Source organism: Phaenicophaeus curvirostris, chromosome 2 (genome assembly GCF_032191515.1).
Source record: "Phaenicophaeus curvirostris isolate KB17595 chromosome 2, BPBGC_Pcur_1.0, whole genome shotgun sequence".
NCBI classification, from domain to species: Eukaryota; Metazoa; Chordata; class Aves; order Cuculiformes; family Cuculidae; genus Phaenicophaeus; species Phaenicophaeus curvirostris.
In genome coordinates, this window is record NC_091393.1 from 36,424,842 (window position 1) to 36,451,956 (window position 27,115).

A 27,115-nucleotide genomic window follows, 5' to 3' on the forward strand; every position below is an offset into this window, starting at 1 on the left:
AGCTGACTTCAGTGACAGAGGGAACTGGCTTTAAAAGACATTAAGCTACACTGTACTTTAGAATCATCATTACATTTTAGCCTGTAAGGGTTGCTCACTATCATTGTACATTTAAGTTTTTTCTTTTTCTTTTATTTACCGTATGTATACTGATGACAGATGACCAAGTCCTGAATCCCTCAAGTCCAAGGAACACATAATATACATTGACTGTTCTTAGTAGGGCAACCCCCAAATCAGTTATTTGGCCGGTAAGGAAGTAGAAAAAGTAATTTTAATTGTTCTTTAGTACCTTATTAGAAATAGACTGTATTGTCTCCAGCACCCAAGACTAAGGAGTTTAAGATAGGACCCTGTACTGATAAAAGAAGGAGTATCAGTGTGAAAGAACCCTAAAATAATGCAGTTACTTGGAGCTGGGGGGGGCAGAGGGGTGCTCAGAGGGCGGTTGCCGTGTCAGACAGTACCAGTTCAATTCCTTGTTAAGTGTATTGCATGATATTTTCTTGTATTTTTTTTTCTTCGCGTGGTTATATCCCTTGTTTAAGGCAAGGCATGCAGAGTTTGGCAGCAGATCTTGCAGATAAGGAGAGTTGTTCTGCTCTGGGAAGTGGAAAGGGATCTGAAAGCAGTGGAAGAATACCAGCTCTGCTCCTGAGCAAAACAAAAAGCCTCAGCGCATGAGTAATCCTATCTTCTGTCATCAAAATATGATCCAAGTCATTGGCTGAATAATGATGGGATTACTCACACGGGTAAGTTTAAGCACATGCTTTTGCTGAACTAATACATCTGGACAGAAGCCATAGTCTTCTATGCAGTTCTCTTCAGAGGTTTTCGCTGCAAATACTGGAACACTCATCAAACTGAAGGGAGCATAAAGATCCCTTTCTACTTCCCATGTAACTATCAAACAGAAATTCCCCGAACTTAAACTTACTGAGTTTCGCTGCTTCAAAGCATGTTAGCCCTCATATACGATATGATTCTGTCCTAATACCAGAACTACTAAAATGCTACTTATCACTCTGGGGTAGCGCAGTGAAAAAAAAAAAAATCTTTTATAAGGGGATATAAACCTTTATTCTGGCTTCAGAAATCACTGAAACTAATATGGCTGCACCGGTATAATTGAAAAATGTGATCAAGCTTTACAGCATATAGAATATTTACCTACAGCAATATAGATATCTTATTTTGGGGTACATGAGAAAGAAGTAAACAAGGAAGACTTGTTTTGATGAGATTGTACCAGCTAGCATCAGAGTAGGTGCCTAAGATGAGAAAAAAGCTGATTTCAAACCAGGCATGACAGGATTGCTGCAGCCCAGGCAAAAAACGGCTGCCTGAACCCCAAGACACAGAAGCTCCATGTGCACCCACCTCAAATCAAGGGAAGGGAAGTGAAGAGGATACAGATCCTCAGGTCAGGAAGAGCCCTCCAGGTCTGGAGGTAAACCAAAAAGGGCAGGTGGAACAGGAAGCCATAAAAGTAGCAGCTAGAATGATATGTTTCTATCTATCTGTTTTCTGTGGTCCACAGTCATACGGCACAATCACTGCACAGCAAGTAAGTGCTGATGCACACTTGTGTAACAAGAGCAGGACATTTACAGACTCTGATTAAAACTACTAGAGTAACTGGTAACTCTTCTGTTGATCAGTGTCCCCAAGTTAACATCTTTTAAATCACATTTTTCTAACTGATCTTGTGTGGTATAAATTAAAAATTAGCTGCAGACAGATTTATGGGAAAACTAGTGTGCAGATGCCATGTCTACTAAACATTAATTAAAGGATATATCCATCTCTTTGCAAAGAGACTGTATAAGACCCCTTTGTCACTTATTCTGCTCCACTGAGAACTGAGAAAGTCTTGATGGAGGCATTTGGCAAAGCTGCTGGTGTAGCTCTTGAAATTTGTGAAGAATCTAATGCTAGATCTGAGCTGAAGGAAGTGAGAAGGGGAGCACTGAAATAATGGTCTGGAATGAATATGACTTTCAAAGGCATGAGACATTTTAGTTTTACCTAAACTAAAAAGAAGTTACTAAGGCAGCAGTAGATCCAGTGAACAATTTTTTCTAAACCACTAATGAAAACATATTTGCCATTCAACAGAATGAATAGTATACAAACTGTTTGCACACTTTGCAAACTTAGTATTATTTTTTCAGTCAGAAGCTGTTTAACAGAATCGTTTCCTTTGTTATCAATGGCACCTTTTCTAGTAGAAAATTTGACAAAAAAGAATAAAGTAGTTAGACACTGAAATTATTGCAAGAATGATGCAATGTTAAGGCTTATCTCTTGAATTAGAAATATTTGAATTTATCATGTTTTGAAGTCTCAAGCCTGTAACCGTCAGCTGCAACAGGACAAGAGCAGATGAGGCACTTCATGGTGGGTTTACAAATCTAATGCAGAAAATGTGAAGGAAAGTATTAGTATATTTTTTACATACGTGCAACATTAAGAGTAATCATTTTGACTGGTTCCAGTAAGTCAGATAGATTTTCTAAAGCCTGAGTAAGTCTGACAAGGGATTTAGAAGTCCTAGCAAATTTTCTGCAGTACCTCAGTCATGTAAAAAAAGGTTTCATATACTTGCTGTGTTGAAAAGGCAAGACCAGATACAAATTAAAAGGCACAGATGTCATGGAAGAGTCACATTCCTGGAATAAAAATATATTAGAAATTATATAATTATTAAAATTTGGAACAGCCATTTGCTGTTGCTTTATTTCTCGGTGCCAACTGTTTCTTGACCGAACATCTCTATCTTTTCTAAAGCTGCACCACTGTGTGCTGGAGGAGTCTTTCCTGAACAGCTTTTCTTGTTTCTTCCCATTTCTGTAGCTTCCGCCAAAGTATTAGTCAATGGTTTTCCCAGTGTTTCTGGAAGCATTATTGTTAATATTCCACTCAGAAGAGCCATGATTCCAACAAGCAACTAGAAGAAATAAACAGTAGCTGTAAAGGTAGAAATGCTTTTCAAGTTATGCATATCTTTGATCTTGCTTGAACGTACATTTAAAATAAAGCACAAGGAACTGTAATGTCAAGAAAAGATCATGTCCTAAATATTGACTGTATAAAAGATCTAACTTTTTCTGGCATAAATGAAAGATAATGCAGCAGAAATAAAGAAGAACAAGTTAAGTGTTTTGTTCCATGAGTGATCAATACATGCAAGCAGGAATAATTCCGTTTGAGAAAACAGAATACATACATCTTCATTTAGTATTTTTACTATCAATCAGATATGCATTTTAAAACTGATTCTAGGATTGTACATGTTTATTTTTACATCCATGTTCATAAAGCTACAATTTCACTACCACCTGTAATCTCAATTTGCACTCCAGCTCCTGAACCAATTCACCCTGTACCTCCTGCACACAGACAGAATATAGAATATTATACAATATTGTGTATTATGCCTCTTCCTCCTGCACACTGCCAGATCAGAATTCTCAGTATGGATTGTTGGCCTGGAGCCACAAAAGTGTACATCGTGTACATCCCTGCTCAGGAAAGCACTTCAGCAGGTAGTGAATCTGGGTCCCAAGAGGAATATTTTACTAAACTACAGCAGCAGAGATGTGTTAGGGGTGTGGGCATCTGCTGACATTTGCACTGGGATCACATCTTGGTTTTGTCCACAGTGTACACAGCTCTGTAACAACAGCTTAACTTTGGCATGAGTGGTGCAAGGAGCAGGATTATGTGGGGAGCTGCAGAAGCACACACAGTCTCCAGGAGTTTCTTTCCTTTTCCTTCATTTCTGTGCCTTGTTCAGTGAAAACAATTCACATTTTCCTTCTCTGAAGTACAGAACAGCATTAAAATCCTGACATTCTTCCAAAGCCACATTATAAATGACTCAAATCTCTCGATAGAAATGCTTCCACAGGATACATTGTACCTGATGTCAGAGTTTTTCCATTTTATGACTGTGCACTTAGATACTGTATAATCCTTATCTTGCCCTGTTGCTGATTCTCAGCTCTGTCTTTTTTAATACTTTCTTCCTAAGTGTGAGAGAGACCATTTGAGGCATAGAGCTTGAGACAAGAACTGGCCCGCTACCCTACATCAGAAAGATGCTTTAAAATTTGAATTCTCCAAGAGTGGTGCTATTTTAATGCAAATGCAGTTTGCTGCTCTGCTTTCCTCCCTCCACTCAAGCACCCTTTGAGAAGCAGAATTCACACTGTTGCATATACTCCTCTTTTGCACTTGCATAGAGGCTAGCAAAATACTGTTCAATACTACAAACTACAGTAAAAAATAAAATAGTCACGCTCTTACCATAAGAAATTAAAAAAATAAATTCCTTGCAGTCAAGTGACTAGAGGAAATGGCACTGAGTGACAAACTAAGGGAAATCCTTGCAGGCATGTATATATGTGGCATGGGTGATATTTAAAAATATATTCCAAAATATTAAACTCAGAATATCAAAACTCTTCTCCACTATTAAAATATGATTTTCTGCCACGGTAAGACAGGATGAATTGACCCATAGCAGCCCATGGCAGCTGTTCCATGTTAACCTCTCTTATGCACATCCTTTAAGCTGTCATAAGTTTCTGTTTGAGGTTACTGAGGGCTGTTAAGGATATTGAATCTTATGGATACCCATATATTTGGAGTTTATAAGAGCATGGTCACAACTGATGTCCAATAGAACAAGGTTAAAACAACACTGTGTGCTTTGAATATGTGTCTTCTCTGTTCCAGTTAGTCTTTTAGACACTTTGCATTCTTCTCATGTTTTCCTTCCTCATGAACCTACATCTCATTCCTCTGCAAGCTCTCTCTATTCTGTAAGCGTACACACCACCTTTTCATCTCAGCTCTCTTAAGTCTATTCCATCACGTGTTAGTTTTCTTTTTTCAATGTCAAAGCTGCTGCACACTGACTAATTCAGTGTGTTTCCCTTCTCCCTGACCCTACAAAGGTCATGACAGAATATGAAACAATTAAGTCACAGCATATTAACGAAATGACTTCTCAAATGTTATCTGCCTCTTCAGGGGCAGCAACCACACTTACTGACAAAGTCACTCAAAATTAGTCCAAGCAAGTCTTTTGCATTCCTATCTTGGCAAACTTCTTCATGAGGCATCTGACATAATTTAGCTGTTTGCTTGCTCATAACAAGTGTGTACATTTTGCATTTAGATACTTTATTACATATATAGTTCAGCATCAGAAATGTTCTTCTGATATAGTCCACGAGTTAAATGCTTATGGATTGAAGTGTACTATTGTCCAAATTATTTAAGTCTGTTTAAGCACCATTGAAGTTAATTTGACAGGAGTACCTGCTTAAATTAATTGCTTTTTCAGGGTCTTAATTCGAACTCTGACTTCTGTTCAGTCAAAGTCTAGAAGTATTCCCCACACTTCAGTACAGCCAGCAGCTTCTAACAGCTACCATAGATAACTTCAAAAAAAGACTTATCACCATTTTTCATGTCTTCCTCCCTACATGGAGCAACAATTTTAATTTCACAGTGGTCTAAGACCAGGTCTTAATACATTCAGTTGAAAGCAAAAGATAATTTGAATTAAATATCCCTACAAAATAATACTGCTTCTGAGAACAGATGCTTATTCTATTTTGCTATTTATATTTATAGCTTCATGTAATGGCTCTGAACCAATCTAAAATGTGATCTTATTTACAAAATTCTTACTTCAGTAAAAAAGGTTGTATTTTGTCCTGAAAATTCACTACTATTAGGATTTGCACTCATTTAACTTTACTGACCTCAGTGGAGGCTTTATTTTAATTTATAATTTATGGTTTATCTGAGAGAAAAATCAAGCCTGTTAAAGGGCAAGTGTAACATAATTCTTAACAGCTGAGAAACAGAAACAGGTTATACGTGGAACAGTTGCTTTACTGTTTTAACAAAGATTTCTAGAAAGTTGCCACATGAAAAGCATACTTGGCAAGTTATTAAAGATTTATAAGCATTCAAATGAGATGCTTGCATTACTCACAGGTGGCATAACTGTATGGGACAGGCAGATTGTCAAACAAATAGCAGTAGTAACTGCTTGACAATGTGTGGTGTATATACAATAGATCAACATGATGTATATCAGTTTACTTACAAATGTTATCCACTTCATCTCGCTTTCATTCCAAAACACTTACATTACCTGAAACTTGGCATGCTAAGTGCCAACTCAAGACAAGCCTATTTAATAAACTGACCAATGTTTTATAATAGGAGCTAATAAAGAAAATATATGCTCTGTGAACAACTACACAACTCTACAAATACTCTGTATACTTTTTGTACCCTGAGAGTTGTTCATACCTGAAATAATTCCTCTGTTTATACTGCTATTTGAACTGCTCTCCAGCATGTTTGAGCATTCCCTATCTGTAGTTTAACTGCAGCACTTCTGCACAGATAAAGCTTATCTCAGGCAGTAAAAGCAAAACATTGACAAGAGAAAATGCATGTTCTCCCATGACCACTCTGCTGTGCAAAGGTTTCTTTGCCTTTCCTGGGATGATATCTTGGTTCGTATTGGGCCATTATTAAGAAAGGCATTTTTTAGGAGTTTGAGGGAATAAGTTAATCTGTGATATGCTTCATCCTCTTAACTTTTATCCAAAACAAATGAAATTAATTAATTTAAATAATGAAACAAATTCCCAAGGATTCTCTGAAGCCAGTTTCTAGCATTTATAATTGAAGATTTTATAGCCGCAAAACCCGAAGGACACAGTACTATTTTTTTTCAGGGAAATCCAGGGTAATAAAGAAAATTAGAGTAAGGATGTAGGTTAAAGACATATCCTGTTATGCTTTCACCTTCTGACATGTATAATCTACATATAACATTGCTGTGGTAGTTACAGTGAATTCTAAAGGGTTTTGAAAGAGTTGAAACCATTTTAAAATTGTTAATAGCAAGTTCTCTGCTTAAAGCCTTAATATAAACTTTGTAATCCTTCATGTTTTTGCAAATATAGGCAAAAATTATCCTTCAGAAGAAAAAAAAAGAGATTGAATAGCTGCAAGATTCCTAAGCAGTAAATGTCTCATAATGGAAATGTTATGAAGTGTCACTCATCTGTGAAATACATTAAATATTTTGTCAAAAATTGATCTAAGGCTACAAAATACAGATAAAATGCCCAAAGTCTATGAAGGAATGGTCCTACTTCTTTGTTCTTGAGGCAGCTGGTGGTAGAAGACAAATGTAATGGTAGCATTAGATCTGGATTCACCTACAAATACGATGTGCTTAATGAATCCCAGGTTCTGTTTCTTGCCAAAGTCACCATGAACCTCATATATATATCATTTGCTTCTCTTTTTCTATCCCATTAATTGTTTTGTTCAGTTCTCGCAAATGAAAAATGCACGAAGGGAGCTTTGGGACAACTGTGAAGACCAAGTATAGCAAGCAAAATACATTCTTGATATTTTGGAAGGCTATTCCAAAGATGCAATCTCCCAAGGAAAGCATGAAAAATAGAAATAGAAACCAAAAAACATATAGAAAGAAATGGAAAAAAAGCCACCCATGGTGAATTCCAAGAATTACAAGAACTATGCCTTTGAAAAATGGGTAAGAATAAATCAGGAGCATGGTCAAGAACTGTTAGGACTGCAGAGTAAAGAAGTATGGACTAAGACACTCCCTAAATGCTACATGACAGAAAAAGTATGTTTTTCTTGATTTTCTTTTAACACTTTTAAACTCAGATTCAGAGCATAAGTATTTTTATGTCTTTCATCGTAAAAACATTTCAGAAGATTTCAGTGACTCAGTCTCCCTATTGCCTTAATTGCAGAGTTTTAACAATATAAAGCAACTAATCTTTGAGACTTTATATTTAGAATGAGAATGGTACATTTAATTTCCTTTTCAAAATAAAGGTTCAGCTTTTGGTTCCTGAGAAAACAAGTGACACATGCACCTTCTCAAAATCAGAAACATCCACCACTGAAATAAATACTTACAAGTGGCATGAAAATCCAAATACTTCTTAGATATACACAGAAAGGAGCAACCACACTTCCTACACGGCACATCATGCTTCCACTTCCAACAGCAAGTGATCTACACATAAGAAAAAGATTCAATAAGAATCCTGGCAGATAAATGCACAGACACTTAAAACATCAGTTGGATGCTCTGTGTCTTCATGAAATTATATTAGAAAGCTATTGCTACAACAGCGTAAATTTATATTGTAGTGAAATTAAGCTGCTTCAATAATTGAGATTAAAAATACAATCACCATTCAGCATAGATCACAGGATTAACAACCAGGACTTTTAAGAAAGGCAGAAATAATGTTTATGAATGTATTGAATCTTCTAGTTCCTCAGTGAAACCAATCAATGCACACAGAAAGGAAAACTAAATAAAATTTTGTTGTACAGCCAAATACCAGATAACTCTGAAAGAGCAAAGGAACTCATCCCATCCCAGCTTTCTGAAGGACTGCCATTAATGCCAAAGAAAAGGAAATAACAGCAAAATAATGAAAAATATATGACTGGTGAAAGGCCTTACCTTACAATTGTTGGGTACAGTTCAGCTGTGTAGAGATATATAAGGCCAAATGCCACACCTATTGAAAATTTTCCAGCCATATTTGCTAAGATAATTAATATATTGAAATCCTATTGAAAGAGAGCACAAACAAATAAATCACCAGAAAATAATATTTCCAAACTTAATTTAAATCCTCCAGAAGTTGTGACCCTTCTTTAAACAATAAGCAATAGTTATTGCTTTTTTAAAAAAAAGTGTCTGAATAAGTATAACTTTTAAATAGTCCTGGTTCACTGAAGCCCTTGGAACATTTTACATGTGACTCCAGCAATGAAACTGTGAAACCTGTACTGAGAATACAAAACCCTATCTTAGACTGGCAGTCATATTTTTAAAACAGTCAACTATATAATTTAAAAAGAGCAGCTGCATCCACAGACAGTCTTTAAAACCAGTTTCTACTATAGCACTTTCAACAGTACGTGACTAACCTGAGGTATGAACATAATTAAAACACAGATCAATGCACTTAAAATAAGGAACGGAATGAGTGTGTTTCTCCTTCCCAGTTTGTCCATCGCAATGCAAGCAATGATATAGCAAGGCAACTCCACAGCACCTGTCAGTATGAAATTATTTCGTTTTAAGTCATGATTACACATACTCATATTATAACTCTAACTTCCTCTTTATGAGGATTAATTTAATCTAGGAGGTAATAAATAAGTGAAATCCAGAGATGACTAGTGTGTTGGGCCAGTTCACTTTGCAACAGAAATGGCAACAGAAGGTAAAAATCCTGACCTAAAACACAGTAGTGAGGGTTGGAGAAGGACAAGGGATACGGGTTTCACAGCACAGAGCAGTTTCACTTCTCTTTGGGGTGGAAAATTACAGAAAACAGCAAGGCCACCATCCTGCTTTTGTGATACTGGCACTGGTGCCTGACATCTCTGCTGCTCTTTTGTCTCAGATTTTTTTCACACCACCAGTTTAAGTGTGTTCACAAGAAAAACTGCCGGTGTCGCACAAACACACTTTTCAGGATTTGCCAGCTTCAGCCCCTGATCACCCCAATGAAAAAGGCAAACAATGTCTCTCTAGGTCTGTTTTTCTCTGAGCCAGCTCCACAAATAGAGAATACGGTTCCAGCTTTCTCTCTTCTGCACTAAAAAGAGGGCAGTTGCTTACAGTATCTGACTCTTACTCAGATCATCTGTTCTTAATGCCTCTTTCCAGAGAAAAACTTCTGCAGCTCTAAAGGAACTGATGTTTGGCTAGGACTGTTCAAAAACCCTACTTAAACATGATTTGGCCCTAGACAAATTATATCGAGTCTGAGCTAGTTTGGACATGTTTTAAAACAGCTTGCCCATGAAGAATGCTACTATATCCAACGTCAAATCAAGGAAGAAGATAAGATACAGCCCTGAACAAATATCCTGCATTCCTTTATTAAGCACGTATAGTATGTAAATACACATAATATTGGGAAACAATCATTTGGGCTTGTGTTGGTAAAAGTAGGTTACAACTTCTAAGTCTCTTTGTGTGCTAAAATACTTTTGGAAGAGGTGAATATGGTGATTTACACACTGCAAACCACAGTAACAGTTATCTGTGCAATATGAGTGTCCACTTTTGAATGTGTCAGCCTATCAATACACTGTAATATGTGACAACACAAAACTGAATTTGTGATGTCCCCAGCCCGTCACTATGCTTATGTACATGAACAGTCACATTCACTTTACTGAGAGCACTCAGTCGCGTAAAGCAAAGCGCATGATTTAATTCTTTGCTGGCTCAGAGCTGCGTGACTGGTCTAGTCTTCTGAAGCCAAGGGAATCTTTCCACTGATTTTTAACAAACTTTGGATCAAGCACTGAGATCTCTTTATAAACAACGTACATACCAGAGAAAGATTACAGTGAGACCAATAAAATTAAAAGAATAATACAACTAAATTAAAAATATACTTTTGAGAAAACTAAAATTACTCTTGCTTCTATGAATTATTAATTTATTTTCTACACAGACTGACTCAATATATCATGACTGTAAATGATTAGTGGAAATAATTTTCCTCTTGTTTTCCTGGTTTGTGCCTATATGTATGAATTCTGTTGCTGGTCTGCTTTCCTTGGTGTTTGTGTGGAACTGCTATAGGTTTGCAGGCAAACAGGAGACAAGCAGAATATCGGCTTCCCATCACAGTGAAAGACAGAGAAGAATTTTATACACCAACAAACATTAATTTTTTTTTTCCAGAAACAGTGATAATCAGAGCGAGTGGTAGTCCTCGTGTTAGTCAACTTTATGAAGAGTTATTAAGAAACCTTTTGAACAAGGTTCATCATTAAATGAACAAAGCTAAAAAATGGTCTGTCAAATCTATAAACATTTCTAATGGTTATGTTCTAGCTCTGCCATAAACAGAATAAGGTACAAAAACATTTACCTATGAGAAAGAGATTTAAATATTCATTGCCTCCTAGACTGACAGAACTGAGGGAGAAGACGTAGTACCCCAAGCTCCCAGTAAACCAGATGAGCCAGACTGTGATGGTCCTTCTTGCAATGTGCCAGTTACAAAAGAGGTCTAAGATGTTGTGCTTCTTTGTTGAGGACGTGTCATTGTCATCCATTCTGCCAGTGACAAGATCATCTTGTTGTACAGAGCACAGTTCAGAAACTTTGCAGGGAGAGCTTACTTTATTCCATCTTGCCATTATATTAATTACTTTTTGTGCTTCTTCATATCTTTCTTCTGATAGGAGCCAAAAAGGTGTTTCTGGGAGCATCCAGCAGCACAAGACGAAGGGAAGAGTTGCTATGGAGAGAAATATCTGATAGACCCACCAGGTCCGAACCAAAAATCCCACGAGTGCCACAATCATAATTCCAATAGCAAAAAAAGCATGGACATGCATAGAAGCCCAGGTTCGTGCTTTAATGCCAACAAATTCAGTCACATAAACAAATGCCACAACCAGATAACCACTTGAAACCTGAGGGGGTGGGAGAGAGACAAAAGAGACAAAAAAAAAAAAAAAAAAAAAAGAGATGTTTGTATCTACTCTCCTTGTGCAACAGCTAACAGTAAAAACAAACAGCTAACAGTGTCCCACATTTGCATACACTTAATTGCCACCACACTGGCATGTCCCACGTTGACAGATAAAAAGGCAACTTTAAAAACAAATCAGCTGGAGAATAAATTCCCTCAAACCTTCAGACTGCCTGGACACTCTATTTAAAAATGTGAAGTGATTTTGGATGTTTCTCTGTAGTGGGGATCCAAATCAGAATTTGCTGATGTCACTAAGCCCTTCAGCTCCAAAAATCAGGTCCCTTAATGACACTGCAAACTGGATGCTTGATCCCCTGAAGTAACTGACAGTTCTGAAAATCTTGACCTGGGCTTTTAAGTAGGCTGTTAATAAACTGCAAATTTACTGAGAATTAACTTCCACAACCTTATAAATTATCTCATAAAATCAAATTTTCACAACGTTGGAATATAATATCATTTATATGGTTCTCATAAGTTATCGAGCCATATTAATGGAAGGCAATTACTACCATTTTCTACATTGCAGTATTACTTCATTGAATATATATAAGTGAATATATATATATATTTTATTTCTTTAGTAACAGTCAAACCCTTGGCATCTCAAAACATTTCACAACACAGCTAGAAAATCTAGACTATAAAATATTCCAGTATATTGTTTCGATCAATCACTTTTCTGGTTAAAAACATTCCAGTTAATAAACTTTGATTCTGAACCCAGCAGACAAGTTAGGAAAGCTGCACTGATCTCACTGGCATGGGGCCAGAGCTTTAGACCTCCATCTCACAAATCAGTCCCAGTGGCCAGTTAAAACCTACAGCATCCACTGGTCAGAAATTTTTTTGCTTTTCTAAACTACCACAGTCCCGGTGTCATCAGCTAAGGGAGTCAGTAGAGGGACTTCTGTTGATTTCAGTCTTCAAGGCTGAAATGCCCATGCAGTTTTTCCTGCTAGGAAATTCTTTTAAACCCTATTCAGGCAAAGGGATTTCCAAGTGCAAGGTCCTGTCTTGACTACAAGAAAGCTGGGGAGGGACTTTTTACAAGGGCTTGTAGTGCTAGGATGAGGGGGAATGGCTTTAAACTGGAAGGGGGAAGATTTAGATTAGACATTAGGAAGAAATTATTCATGATGAGGGAGGTGAGGCACTGGCACAGGTTGCCCAGGGAAGCTGTTGCTGCCCCATCCCTGGAGGTGTTCAAGGCCAGGTTGGATGAGCCTTGGACAGCCTGATCTAGTGGGAGGCGTCCCTGCCCACAGCAGGGGGGTTGGAACTGGATGTGCTTTAAGGTCCCTTCCAACCCAAACCATTCTATGATATATAATTATTGACTATATATTATGTATTGGGTATATATCATACATATACATATATATATATAAGTATCTGTATAGATATGCATTAACACATATACTGGAATACCCTTAAGTACAGTATAAACATCTAGGCATTAAACAGGCCTACCTATATATTTAGTATTTCAGAGGTAGTCTAAAAAATCAAAGAGATGCATGGAAGAGAAAATGTGCATCTCCCCTCCATCACTCAAAATGGTAGAGATAAAAATCACACTTATTACAGATCTGTTATTTTAAGAAAACTCTACTCCAGTTCTAACAATAAGGAGAAAAGCAATGGCAGCTGCAATGCAGAGTCCAGAGTTCGCTGCCCACACTCGGTATTTAATTACCAGTCCAGCAGAGGTTGGGATGGAGGAAGAACCAAACACTGCTTCATACAGATGCTTTCTATTAATTCAAAGAGGAAAAGTGCAGTGGTCCAAGAACATTCAGACTCTCCCTGCTCTGCTGAAATAAGTGCAACAGAGTGGGCTTTAGAACAGTGAATTAGAGGAGGAAATAAGAACAAAAGGGAGGTTTTCCTGAGAAGGGGTAGGAAATGACACATAAAAAAGCCAGGGTGAACATCTTTTCTTACCATAGCAAGGAGAAAGCGCACAATCACAAAACTGTAGTAGTCAAATGTGAAGGCCACTGCGATGCCAAATACAAACTGACCAGCGCTTGTGAACCATATAACACGCCGTCTTCCCAGTCTGCAAATCACAGCAGTAATAAAATTACGAATAACCACAAACATTTTATTAAAGTAGACCTGCAACTCGATGCCGCTTATCTGGAAGTGAGTCTGAAAATACCATACATAATGCTCTCACTCCTCACAGAAACTCTAGAATAGTTTCCTATATTTTCCTCACCATGTGAGAAAGAAAACAATTTTTCCGTAATACCTATTTAATGCAAGAAAAAGAAAGCTCCTATGGAAGGAACTTCCATTCCATTATTCTTGGCTGGAAGCAACGTGCAGAAATGGGCATTACATATGCTCACCTCCAGTTTCAAGTTTAATTTCTAAGTAACTAATCTGCCAGTGTCTCTGTCTTAATTTTGAAGACATAGGTAAAACTTGCTTTTTCTGATATTTTATATTAAGTATTACCTAGTCAATAATTTCTAAAAGAAGTCAGCTGTAATAACACATGCTATCCCTTGCCAAAGTAAAAACCAACTTGGATAGTACTGAAAGGCTTCCGTAATATATGTCCAGCTACTTTAAGTTGAATTCTCTAAAAAAATGACAACATAGCTCCTCTATATTTTCTGATCCCATGGCAGCACACATGCACGTACAAACACGGAAATCCAATAAGCTAGTATACTAACAGGAAAAAAAACCCTATGCCAAATATCAGCTGCCCATCAACAACACAGTAATTTCCGTTGTGAAAGAAGGGCATTTAGTAAAAAGGAATTTTTATTTGTTTGTCTTCTCATATCTCAGGGAGAAGATATACCAAGTAGAGTGAGAGGAAAAAATCTAGAAATTCACAGTAGGCATAGAACACTCTGTCGAGGATTTGTTGTATTTTGTCTACAAATGTTCTGTAACACAAAATGGGTGGAATAATTTTTCTTCTGTGATACTATTACCTCGGACATTTATTTCTGCTCCACTGTGAACAGCTTTTCACAGATGTGGGTATCATATTTAGACATAGGTTTTGAGAACTTCGAGGGCTGGGGGCTCATTTGTTGTTTTTCCTCTGTATTTGGTACTACATTGAATCAACCCTGGAAACTGATGTTGTAAACAAGAGATGTAGTCCAAACAGCCACATGGCATAGTTCTCTCCAGTGCCATCTATCCTTCTCCAACCCTGACTTGGAGTCATGCACATTTGCTCTCTGATCCCTGCCAGAAGAAATCCCAGTGAGTCCCAGCTGTCAGAGCTCTTCTGTTGGGAACTCTGCTAATTAGAAACAGGAGGAACCCACAAACTTATTTCCCACCAGCCAGAACATGTCAGAAAATAATAACTTTCAGCTGGTAAAATCTACAGTTGTAAATTGTGACTCAGAATGTATTATCTTAAGTGGCTGTCCATGGCATGAATTAATGGAAATGAGAACAATGTGATCATAAACTTATAAATCATGTCTGAATATTAATTAATAAAGCTATGAATGATTGAAAGGAACACAGAACAAATGTTGTCATTATAGTTTGGTTTTGTGTTAAATACAGCTATACAAAGACTTGGATCAGGAGTGAGGATTGAATCCATGTGTTCTAAAAGCTGAATTAAGAAAAAAACATCTCTACTTTTACATTCCCATGTTGTAACTGTAACACCATAGAACTGTGCTAATGAAGGAAAAACAGAAAACACTACTCCTGGTGACATTTTCCAGCTTACTATATGGTTAACTGTGGGAACAAGTCTTATGACTTCTTCACCGAAAGGGAATGCCCAGGGAGGTGGTTGAGTCACCATCCCTGGAGGTATTTAAACGGTGGGTAGGTGAAGTGCTTAGGGATATATTTTCGTAGTGGACAGGTACGGTTGGACTCAATGATCTCAAAGGTCTTTTCCGACCAAGTGATTCTGTGACAACATTGCTTAGGCATTTGACTCTCATATGGGTAGAGGGCCATGGCTAGGCATTCTTCTGAGGTAGGAATATATATGTTTGCCTTGAGAGGGAAAACCAAGAGAAGCAGGAGGAGAGGGAAAACCAAGAGAAGTAGGAGGATACAGACATATATCCTGGATCTCACTGTTGACTCTGAGTCCAGCTCTGATGATGGATGTCAGTGCGAAATCTGAGAAAACATCCATGTGACAGGAGAGTGTGCTTTCAACACACTGAAAGAAAACACCAAAATAGGTAGATATGCATGGAATTACTGCAGTCTGAAGCTACAGTTTCCAGAGGATGGCACTTTACCTGTCAGCAATGTCACCAAAAATCACTGCTCCAATCAAGACTCCAAGCATGAATGTAGGCTGGATCAATTTTGCAAGCCATTCTCGGTCACAGACCAGATCCCACTGTGTCACAACAGTGCTCTTCCACTTTGTATCATCGTAGAGATATCCATTAGAACAAGAAAAGGTGGACTTGTTGCCTTTGTATTCATATGCCAGATCCAAACTTACTTCTCGTTTGGACCTGCTGCATTGGTTAAGTTCCCAAATTTCTCCATTTTCCAGCTGGACTACAATGTAGTTTTCTGTTGATGTCCATAGTGTCCAGATGTCTTCTATGCTTGATTCAGAGGAGTTGTAGAAAAGAACACTACTCACATTTCCAGGGATCCCACATACAAACTTAGGCGTAACAGCCATGAACACAGATGCTAAGTAATGGATACCACATGACATAGCTTGAAAGACAGATGCAAAATAAACACATGCTTGAAATCTGTAAAGGGAAAGAAAAAAGTTTACTGAAGAAAAGCCCTCTATACATGAAAAAAAATCAACATAATTATTTTGCCAGGGTCAGTAAATAGAGACATCATTAAGTGTCTACTGTTCTATTATATAGTGCTGCTTCAATATTAGCTAAGCCCTGTGAAAGATCAAAGATGAGAAAAGATCCACAGCAGAAGTACTCTGTTGTCAGGAAATAAATGCTGTTCTCAGTTGTGAGTTTAGCTGTATATAAAGTCAACCACTTAAAAAGAAACAATTCTGAACTTAAGCAATTAGTTTAAAGCAACCTGCCACCTTCCAATTCTGTGTATAGTACACCCCCTCAAAATAAGGCCTTAGATTACTGGAATGCTTAGAAAACCCAAAGAGTTGCAGCCTCAGATTCTGAGGGACAGAGATATGCACATCAAATAAAACAAAAAAAACACATTATACCCTTCATTTCACCTAATTGTATCTATATAACTGTATTCCATCTCTCCAAAAGACAAATAGAGAATACATGTAGACACATGTAGAGGAAGATAGTATGTGAACAATGTGAAATGTTTTATACCAAAAAAACTGTAAACTAGGTTCCGTTTTAGGTAAAAGAGGGTGTGCAGTTATGCATTAAAGATTATATCATAAAGCAAACATGGTAAAAGAATGTTTTACACATAGCCAGAATTCTGGCATTTTAACAGCTTTTAAAACATGCTTGCGATGCAAGTAAATCTTAGCATATAAATTGCACGTAAATCTTAGCATATAAATTGCACATGTATTCTGAATTTCAAAAGATTTGCAATGAACTCTAGTATTACTGACTGCAAATTCTAGTCAGTTACTGATATCTAAGCATAAGGAGTCTTTTCCTCAATTAAATGTTAAAATTATGCACATAATTAGTACAGCACCTGTTCAGAAAAAGACCAACATAGCTTTAGTTGCTCCTCCACATTGTATTTCCTGAAGGCCAATAAATTGCACTAATTTGAAGAAGCATTCAATGAGCTTCTATATACATCTTTGCTACAGTATGTGCTGGGCCTCTGTAGTATGAAACAAAAAGCAGCTTTTTCTTTTTTTTTTAATTATCAGAGGCTCTCTCTGCTGGCATTATAGGAAATAATGTCTAAAAAACCAATTGCCTTGAAATGTTTGTTGGGAAAGGTCAGAGCAATTCCAAACACTGTAACAAATGCTGTCACAAAATCACTCCTCCCTGAAACATATCTAACCTGGTCTTGAATTCCCACAATAAAGGTTGCGAAGGTACCTAGCCTGGGAGTTTTAAATAATCTATTTCCATAATTTCTATTATCACCTTTCCAATTAAACAGTTCTCTTGTATAACCTAACTCCATTCACCATCCTCATCCTCTGCCTTTTATCTCACAATTCTTATTCTTTCCTTGGTAAATGTAAACCCAATTGTCTACCCTGTCTTTGCAGTGGCATTACTGCTGTTCAGATGGAGCGCTTTTTATCCTCCTGTCTCTTCACAACATCTCTATTGACTTTTCCACAGCAGTCTGAAGAGTAGGCTGAATTACTAAACCCTCTGTGGCAGCTCAAAAGCTGACTACTCTTGAAGACTCAGCAAAACAGTCCTCATACAAAGGCTGTGCTGCTCTTTCCCAACAAACCTTGTGATAGATATTGATGAAGAGAAAATGAACACAGCCACAGTGGTCCTTAAGCCTATCATCCCCCTCTCAAGAGAACAGCTTCTTGAGGACTAACTAGATGGTCATAAATCAAAGGAAGGCTACACCCGCTATGAAACACTTTGGATAATCTTGAATCACACAAAAAAAAGAAGAAAAGATTCTTCTTAAATGTAACCTTTGTTCCCCTATTAATGCAGACAAATATGGTCAGCAACATTTTTCAGTTCCTCTTGTCTAGTTTCATTTTAACAGTTCCCATCAAAAGACACAAACTCATTATGAAAACAGCAGAGCAAGATCAAATTCAACAACTTAGGGTATGGTTGCAGCATGCGGAATGACTGAGATCAGGACTAGAAGACCTCTACCAAATCAGCAGATGTTAATCCCTGGAAGCTATGCAGTTACGTCTTCTACTAGCTAATTAAAAATGGCATACCTGGAACCAGGATGCCCAGTATTTGCAATACGGGTCATTATGCATCAGGAAATTGCAGTGTCAGATAGCCCAGTTGTTATTTCTCAGAAAGGGGAGGAATTATTAAATAATTTCAAACTCCCATACATTCATCTTGAGTTTCCTAATTACCTCTCACAGTACAAGAAATATCAGGTTCATAATTTCTCTTCTACCCAGTAAAAGTGAGCAGGAAAAATATATTTACTCCCTTTCTTGCTGGGGAGGCTTGAAAGAAAATAACAACTTTAAAGACATGGACTGAGAAGATGGCATGAACCAATGCATTATATTATTTTGTAAAAACTCAGTTGCCAAGAGCATCATCAGGGCTACGATTTTGATCAGATCTAGCTAATCTCTGCACTAACTGCTCCCTTGAAAGCTTTATGTCTTCCTGAACGCATCTTGCGATCATACTTAAATAACCATTTAGACAGACTGCACCACTGTCAAATCTTTCTGTTGGAAATTTCTCATTAAATCTAATCTCTATGTCCACTTTTTCAGTGTAAGACTATTAGCAGCTTATAAAACATCCTTCTGCAACCTCGAATAAATCTCCCTTGTCTTTTTTCACTTTGTTGTGCAGAATTACCAGTTATCCACCTCTAGCTACTTTCTAAAACTATATAAATTACAGTCCCTTACCCTTTCCTCATTTTCCTTTGTCCTATAAAACAGTTTCCACTACATTAAAAAAGCAAAAAAAGGATTTATTGTAAAGAAATCTCTGTCATGCCATATTTTACCCATCTTTAAAGGGTTTGACTTAGAACTAGATATAACTGATTCTTGTAAAAAAATTCTTCCATTTTCAATGTTATGAAAATCTAACTTAGTTCCAACAAAGAAAACCAGTCCGTATTATCATTATTTTTCTTACCGAATTTGCAGCACCTAAGCTGCACCTAAGCAAACACAAGAAGTCAAACAGAATGCTAGATATATATTAATAGACATTATTTGTGCTGTTTATGACTTAAATTAAGAACAGAAAAATATGTTTTTACAGCAAAATAGCGATGTCATTGCAGAGTCCTGCAGGATGAATTGCACTGCAGTTTTTACCTTTAACTGCTCAATAATAAAAGCCATGGAGCAGGCAGGGGACACAGGGACAGGGAAGAACAAGGCCTGCTGTGAAACGAGAAAAGTGCTTGGCGGCATCAGTGGCTGAAGGAGTCCCACAGCCCTGCCACCACACTAATGGGCTGCTCCCCTGCCTGGAAAAACTACCTACTACTCTCTCCATGAAAATTCCACTATGGGCTGGCTGAGCCTCTTTCGGTGTATTTTTATACATATATAAAACACACACACAAGAAAATGAACCTGAAAGCCCTCTTCTGCTGTGAAGACAAAATTCACTGCTGACTACAGCAGTTATTATAACAGTACCCCCACTTATGCTAGACTGAAAAGTCCAGCCTTAATGAGCTGTGGGTAGGAAGGGCTTTTCATAGAATCATAGAATCATAGAATAACCAGGTTGGAAGAGACCCACCGGATCATCGTCCAACCGTTCCTATCAAACACTAAACCATGCCCCTCAGCACCTCGTCCACCCGTGCCTTAAACACCTCCAGGGAAGGTGACTCAACCACCTCCCTGGGCAGCCTGTTCCAGTGCCCAATGACCCCTTCTGTGAAGAATTTTTTCCTAATGTCCAGCCTAAATCTCCCCTGGCGGAGCTTGAGGCCATTCCCTTTTGTCCTGTCCCCTGTCACTTGGGAGAAGAGGCCAGCACCCTCCTCTCTACAACCTCCTTTCAGGTAGTTATAGAGAGCAATGAAAGACCAACTTCTAGAAAGACCAACTGCATAGAGGTCAGGAGACTCATTAACTTGCATAGTTACCCAAAGTAGTTAATTAGGCCATTAGTGACAACATATATTATAGAAAGCATGAAAAGTACATAAGGAGGATGATATGTGGGATGGGAGAATACTGTAGATGCTTGCCAGAACAGCTGAAGATTGAAAAGGGACAGTGAAAAACACAGGACCAGCCTCATGGTAGACACTGGTTTGCTCTAGCAGAGCTTGGGGCAGCAGACAGTGCTGAGCAAGGAGGAACATAAAGCTGTTGCCTGTTCTGTTGCTATCCAGGGATCGCTCCCTTTGGACATCTGGGGGCATGAGTTTTATTTCAGCCCTCTGGCTGTGGCCATGTGCAATCTTAAAATCCTGAAGCTGCTTCTTGACCATGGTGACATGACAGCTGAGCAGCTTCTACTCTTCGCGGGAGTAGAAGCTGCTGAGGGAGCACTGCTGCTTGCATTTGGCAAGCTGGAGCAGCCCTTACGGCAGGCTGTGCCAGGGCAGGGGGTCACAGTAGAATGTATACAGGTCATGCACTTCACTGGCCACGAGACACAGGTTAAAGTCCATGCTGCCCTTGGTGCCCACTGTAAATTATTAACTTTTTTTCCCGAATTCTTAATTTAAGATCACCAGATTGATACGAAACTCTTTTATTACTAAGCATCAATTTTTCTGTCAGGCAAACATGCAACAAACTTTTGAGCAAACTCATCAAACTCCATGTTAGAAGTTAAATTTCACTGAGTTAAGAGATGTTGCTGCTCATGCATCAAAATATTAAAAAAAAACCCATTGCAGTAGCAATAACTACTATTGAAATTCACCAATAGAAATTAAGGCTTCTTTCAGCAGAGCCTGTGATCTATTTTACTAGACTGATCTCAAACCCAGTAGGTTTTGGTCAAGGGTATTTTATATGCCAATTATCTTCAAATACACGCATCCCATTATGTAAGAGATATTGTTGCAAGCAGTAGTATTCAATATCTCTTTTTTACAGAATGTTTTTCTTTTTAAAAAGCACACTTCTTGCATTTTTTAATGTCTGTGACCATGATCCCTGTCCTAAAAGGTATGATGATCTCTTGCAGTGTTTTTCCATCTCTCAGTGACTTTCCATGGGAGATAATTATTTGGCAAGTACATTTTGTCACTCTTGCCAGAAGTGTCAAATATAGAAGTCAAGAAGACTTTGTAGGTTACTGCTCCTGTATAGAGACGTTTAATGAATGCCAGAAGTCAAATGAGCATAAAACTGTCTCTACAAAAGCTTGAGCAAGACACAACATGAACATGCTCTGGTCTTCCTTAAAATATTTCCATGAAATTTCACCCGAGTTTTTCTTGTTTTCAGTTTACAGCTTATCATAAGAAAGACTTTTGCATTTTCTGGCTCTTCGACACAAGTTTTAAGATCTCACCAGTAAGAAAAGCAACTGGCAATTTCATAAACTCAGTACCTGAACTGAAGATCTTCCGTACAGGTAATGAATAGATCTCAGTTCACTTGTGCTCTCAGTGTACTTTCATGACACAACATACTCCGTGGCACTGTCACTGTAAGATATTTCCTCCCTTCTTCTTTCCCACTGTTTATTCATCCCTTGAGACATAGTGCACTCTGCCTTCAGTTGCGGTGGTACTTTTTATGTGGACCATGAATTTTATCTAGAAAACTGACGCAACTTGAAAAAAAAAAGTCAAAATAGATGATTAAAAAACCCCAAAACAAGCCGTATCAGTTGCTTGATCCAATTCATACCACATCCATGAAAACAATCTGCACCAGTCTGTTTGAACAGTGGCACCTCTGGCATGCAAAAATATCTGAAGAGGACATTGCTGCATATATGTTAGAGAATAAACCCCCAGCCTTGGAGTACTTTTACCATTGTCAGTTATTGCAATATATAGATGAGGCAAAATTTGTTAGAGATTAGTTTTTTATTAAATAAAATATGCTTCTGATAATACTTGTTTCCTTGTCTGTCCACCAAAAAGAGGTGAAGATGATATACTAGATACTCCCCAAAAGCTAATATAAAACTTTAAAAATTCTTTCAGTGTAGGATAGAGTCACAAGGCCATCCTGTCATCAGCAAAAGATTTGTACTATTCCAAACATCTCATCAAAACTATTTTAATGTTTGCCTTGTCAACCACCTTGTTAGCTAATTGCTCAGTCAGAAAACTGTGTTTTTATTGTGCAGTATTCACTAAACAGGATGGCTTCAGTGGGAAATTTCCAGATGCTTACTATTTCTGAAGGAATTTGTGCTCAGTAACCACTTTGACCTCTGTATTCCATCCCGGTTTTGTTTTTTTTTTATGTGAGAAACACATTCTTTCCACTCTAAACCAAAAAGCTGTTATACACCTAGACATTTATTTTTTGAGAGGAAAGGAGCTGAATAAGACTCAGAAGCAGGATTTTTGCTGTGGTGCGGAGATGCAGATTTGCAAGCAGCCTTAAATATGTAAGAGACACAGCCTTATTTGACTAACAGTGTGAAGAGTAAACTTTCCTCCCAAAGGCAGTTTCAACTACTCTAAGACTTGGTCTCAGGCTGCAGCAGCAAGATGGTTATTTCCAGAATTTCTTTTCAGAGGCAGAAGATGCTGTGTAGGATATCCAGCTTAAACAGATCAACAGTACAGATGCAACAGGAACAAGAAAGCCAGTAGACATCAGGAGTTTGTTTGGCTGGTCACTACTGTACATTTGGTATAAGAGCTTAGATGAAGAAAGCCATGTTAGTGCAAAAATCAATAATTCATTCTGCAGAATTAAGGGCCATGCTTTCAAATGTTTGGGTTTTTTTTCAATTAATGCAACGGGTTTTCATTTTTTCTACCTAAACTGGGCACATTAAGTTTCTGTCCTCATGTGTGACAAAACAAGCCAGTTGTTAAATATTGCTCTGTTTTATCTGTTTCATAGCACAGCTTTAAGTTATGAACAGAAACGGGTAGCAGAAAAAGCCATCCTGATGTCCTGGTATTTCCAGTGCTCCTCTGCCAAGGGTTACCACCCCCAGGGGAAAGCCAGCCAGAAGCAAAGTGTGTTTGCACCTCAGCCACATCCATGCAACCCCCAGCCTTGTGATTCAGCTGATAGCGGAACCGGACTAGGCACGAAGGGTCCAGACTCAAGCAACCAAGGCAGTCATATGTCCCACTCCTGCCTCTATGTACTCCTGGTTGAGGGGGAACGAATCACTGGTAGCTTAATTGCTGGGGCTATATCCACTAGCTTTCCTGCATGTGGAAACTAGAAGGGATTCTGCAGAAGTCAACAATGGATTTGAAACCATGTGGCAACATTAGAGGTTACCACAGTACTTGCACCATATTCTAGGCTCCCTACCTGAAAGGAAGACAAATGGTAGGTAACCTGCCATGGAGGGATCCATTTACAGATTGATTTTCTAGAGAAGAGAGAGATCTACAAGACCTTTCTGTGTAACAAATGCCAACCAAACATGTCATTTGCTTGCTGTCAGGAGCAAGTGCAGTTTTTCTCCTTCACATATTTATAGCATCTACCTTGTAACGAGCAGAAATAAAGTAATAAAAGGGAGGGAAAAAAGGTGGAAATTTAAAACTATCACTGAAAACAATGGTCAAACAGTAAATGGTGCACATTAATTTCCACCCTTCTTTTGGTCAGCCCTTTTTTTGGTTATCAAAATCACTACGAAATAAGATTTTTGTAATTCTGGTACATATGCACTCATACTGGTACCAATAAAGCAGTTTTGAGCTTGAGGTGATGGCTCCAAGTGGGGCTACAGCAGTTACCAGCAGAGCATCAATTACAATGGGAACAGAGCAGGCAAGCAAGAACGGACTGCCGACTGCAACAGCAATTCCAACACCTTCCAGTGGCAGAGCTGGAGTCAGTCCATTTCATTGTAGTTATTCACTTGCCCTCTCTGCTTTATGTGTGTCAAGGATATATAACAGATAATCTAATTAAAAAAAATAACCTGACCATGCAGTTTTGAAGTTACTTAGTTTTCTTTTAGAAATTATTTGGATCAGTGTTAAACACAGCTGGGTAGTTACACTTGAACAGTAGTAACACTTTAGGCTCTATACTTGGATGTTTCCATTCCAGAAACAGCATGTTCATAAACATTTACCATTTAGAAAATTAGTATGCACCCTGTCTACATGATATATTACTAGCATTATTTCTCATGGAGAAAACTCAATTCCAGTATCTTTGGTAACACTGTTTTCTTTTCATCAGTCTCTTTTATGGGGACAAATCCAAATTTAATTCCTTTCTGCACTGCAGTGTTTCTACCAGTTTATGTAAACAAATAATTTCACATCATAACCTGTCAAGTGTCTAATAGAATTAAAATGTTTTTATTGAGATTCCATCTAATTATAGACATTGGCAGCACTTAATATATAAACTGTTACATCTCATTCTTCTTTCCCTATTTAGGAAACCAGATGTTTTCTGCCATTTACCTTGATGACACACTGCGCTGACTTCATTCAAACTATGGAGTATCTATTTTATCTGAGGTTTTTTTTCTGTTTATAATCCTGAAATAAAACTCATCGGTTTTCATATGAATTATGTCATTGCTTACTTGTTAATCTATTTGCATATTTCTATTATGAAAGTCTAAACCTGCGATAGCTGAAGGTACAAACACTTGGATTGAATACCTACTTCCCAGTGGTGAAAAACAGCAATTTTGAAGCAACTGGCCATCTATTCTTCAAAGATTATTCTGCATAATAATTAAGCCTTATTGTTGTCGTAATTCAATTATGCTTTATAAGAACCCTATTTTTATCTCCTAATCATAATAACACCTATGAAGAATTGGGTGCAGACATTTTCAGTCTGAATTTTACAAAAATTCTCTTCATGCCACGCCACACTTATCATTAATCTTACGACACACGGCTTTACATTTCTATATTGGAAATTTAATTCCTCTGTGCTTGGAAAATGATTGTAAAATTTATCATTCTTATAGGTTTCTGAAAGTTTTCATGTGAAAAGTTAAAACAAGTAAGAAATCTGTGTAATTAATTTAAGCATGCTGGCCATCACTGTTTTAGCATGTTTGTAATCATTGTTGCATACCATAATATCTTCTGAGTTTTCAGCTAGAAATAATGAGTATTAGTTTTTGTGGATCAAATTATGCTTAAACTGTTTCTCTAAATATTTGACAGAAGTGGAATGGAATTTTGGGTTGCCTCATTGTTTCTTTCTTCCTTGGTAATAAACAATAATTTTACCTGTAGCATACATTTTGCAGCCTTGTACATGAGTAGAATGATTTGGTCTGTTTCTGTGAGCTACATCAAGCATTGTATTACCTGAATAATGAGTCATTTTACTCTCTCTGTCTCCCTTTGCAACTCCTGGAATGTTCTTTTGACTTTCACAACATCAACTCTTCATCAGTAGCAAAACAGAAGAGCTGAAGAAGACACCTTTGTCTTACTGGCTTTTTAGGAAATTTTCACTAAAAAAGAAGAATCACTCAACAAGTTGTTATATTTAGGGAATTAAGTGTCAGATAATACTACATCTTCTAAAATTTGAGACAAAGTCAACATTTACAAGGCATGGTTTTAGGAAAGGCAACTGAATTTCAGCCAGAGATTCTTTGCTGCCTAAGACCATACAGCAAGTTGCAATTCTACCTGTGTGGAATTCTACAGCTGTGTATCTATCTACAGTTCCACAACTTCAAGAAAGGGATTCAGTGTAGCGCACAATCTCGTATGGCCCAAGTATTGTCTTCTATGAAACTTGGGTTTGTTTATGCATGAATTGTTTATGTACATCCATACTTAGCAACTATGTTCTACACTTAAAAGGCAAATATCCTCCACACAGAGCTTTTCTCTTTGTGTAAGGGAGTAGGTTGCATCTTCTACAGGCTTTGTTAAAGCTCAGTCAGAACACTGGAGTAAAACAGAGCTCCCTTCTTCCTCTCTTTTCAGGGCTCTACACTGATGATCCACCAATAGTTCATCAGCTCTCGCAAGGGCTGCTTGGAGGTTCTTGTGAGGTCAGCCAGTCTGTCCCACCCGTGTTCCTAATCAATCAGATTAGTATCCCCAACAAGCTATCTTCTCCAAGGCAAGGCAGGTGTTCTCTAAACCCACATAAAAGAAGGTCACTGAGCACAAGAGGACTTTCAGCTTCTTTTGCAGGTTCTTAGCTCACCTTACCTCCAGACTGTCCCTCTTCACTGCAAATGTGTAGCTTACTCTTTGCCTAGAATTCCTCAACTCCTTCTCTCCAAATGGTCATGGGAATCTGCCCCATAATAAGACCTCATTAAATTTTTAATGTTCACTGGAGAGCTTTTCAGTTTGGTTTGTTTTGATTAGCAGCCTGGTCATGAACTTCTGTCCAATTTTTGTTTCCTTGTAGCTGCTTCCAGTTTCAGTGCTGGATATTGGTTTTGCTAACTTGAGTCTTCACAGGACAATGAAAGTATGCCTGTTTTCTGTCCTCTGAGAGATTTACACATTGTAGAGTACATAAAATAGTACAAAATGTTGAAAATTGATGTAATAGTACTTGGATATTTGACATACTGCATTTAATTCTAATTAGATAGACAAGACCTTTTCTACAACCTCTCTAAAAGACAAGTAAAAATTTTAACAGCATTATTGATCTTCCCAAAGAAAATATATTTTCATTAGTTTTATTGGTCATTTATCTCTTCCATGACCAACAGACCAAGTTATTCTATATTATTCTTAATTTCTTAATGGAAAGCTGACAACCTTTTTATTTCCTGTCATTCAAA

The 27,115-nt window shown here is 37.7% G+C and overlaps 1 protein-coding gene across 2 annotated transcripts in view; it reads right to left on the reverse strand.

The window, feature by feature from the left end:
* Positions 1-147: 147 nt before the first annotated feature.
* SLC22A16 (solute carrier family 22 member 16) overlaps positions 148-27,115 on the reverse strand; it is a 37,534-nt gene continuing 10,566 nt past the window's right edge. Inside the window, exons 1-8 of one of the 2 annotated variants that reach the window (XM_069851709.1) lie at positions 21,767-21,895; positions 15,878-16,354; positions 13,566-13,683; positions 11,007-11,556; positions 9,037-9,164; positions 8,564-8,673; positions 8,005-8,104; positions 148-2,953 (exon numbers count right to left, since the gene is read on the reverse strand). In XM_069851709.1, coding sequence (XP_069707810.1) covers positions 2,741-2,953; positions 8,005-8,104; positions 8,564-8,673; positions 9,037-9,164; positions 11,007-11,556; positions 13,566-13,683; positions 15,878-16,314 — 1,656 coding nt within the window. In that variant the 5' untranslated portion in view covers positions 16,315-16,354; positions 21,767-21,895 and the 3' untranslated portion in view covers positions 148-2,740. Of the gene's footprint in view, positions 2,954-8,004; positions 8,105-8,563; positions 8,674-9,036; positions 9,165-11,006; positions 11,557-13,565; positions 13,684-15,877; positions 16,355-21,766; positions 21,896-27,115 lie in introns of those variants that run through there. The other variant, XM_069851708.1, reaches the window with a different exon arrangement.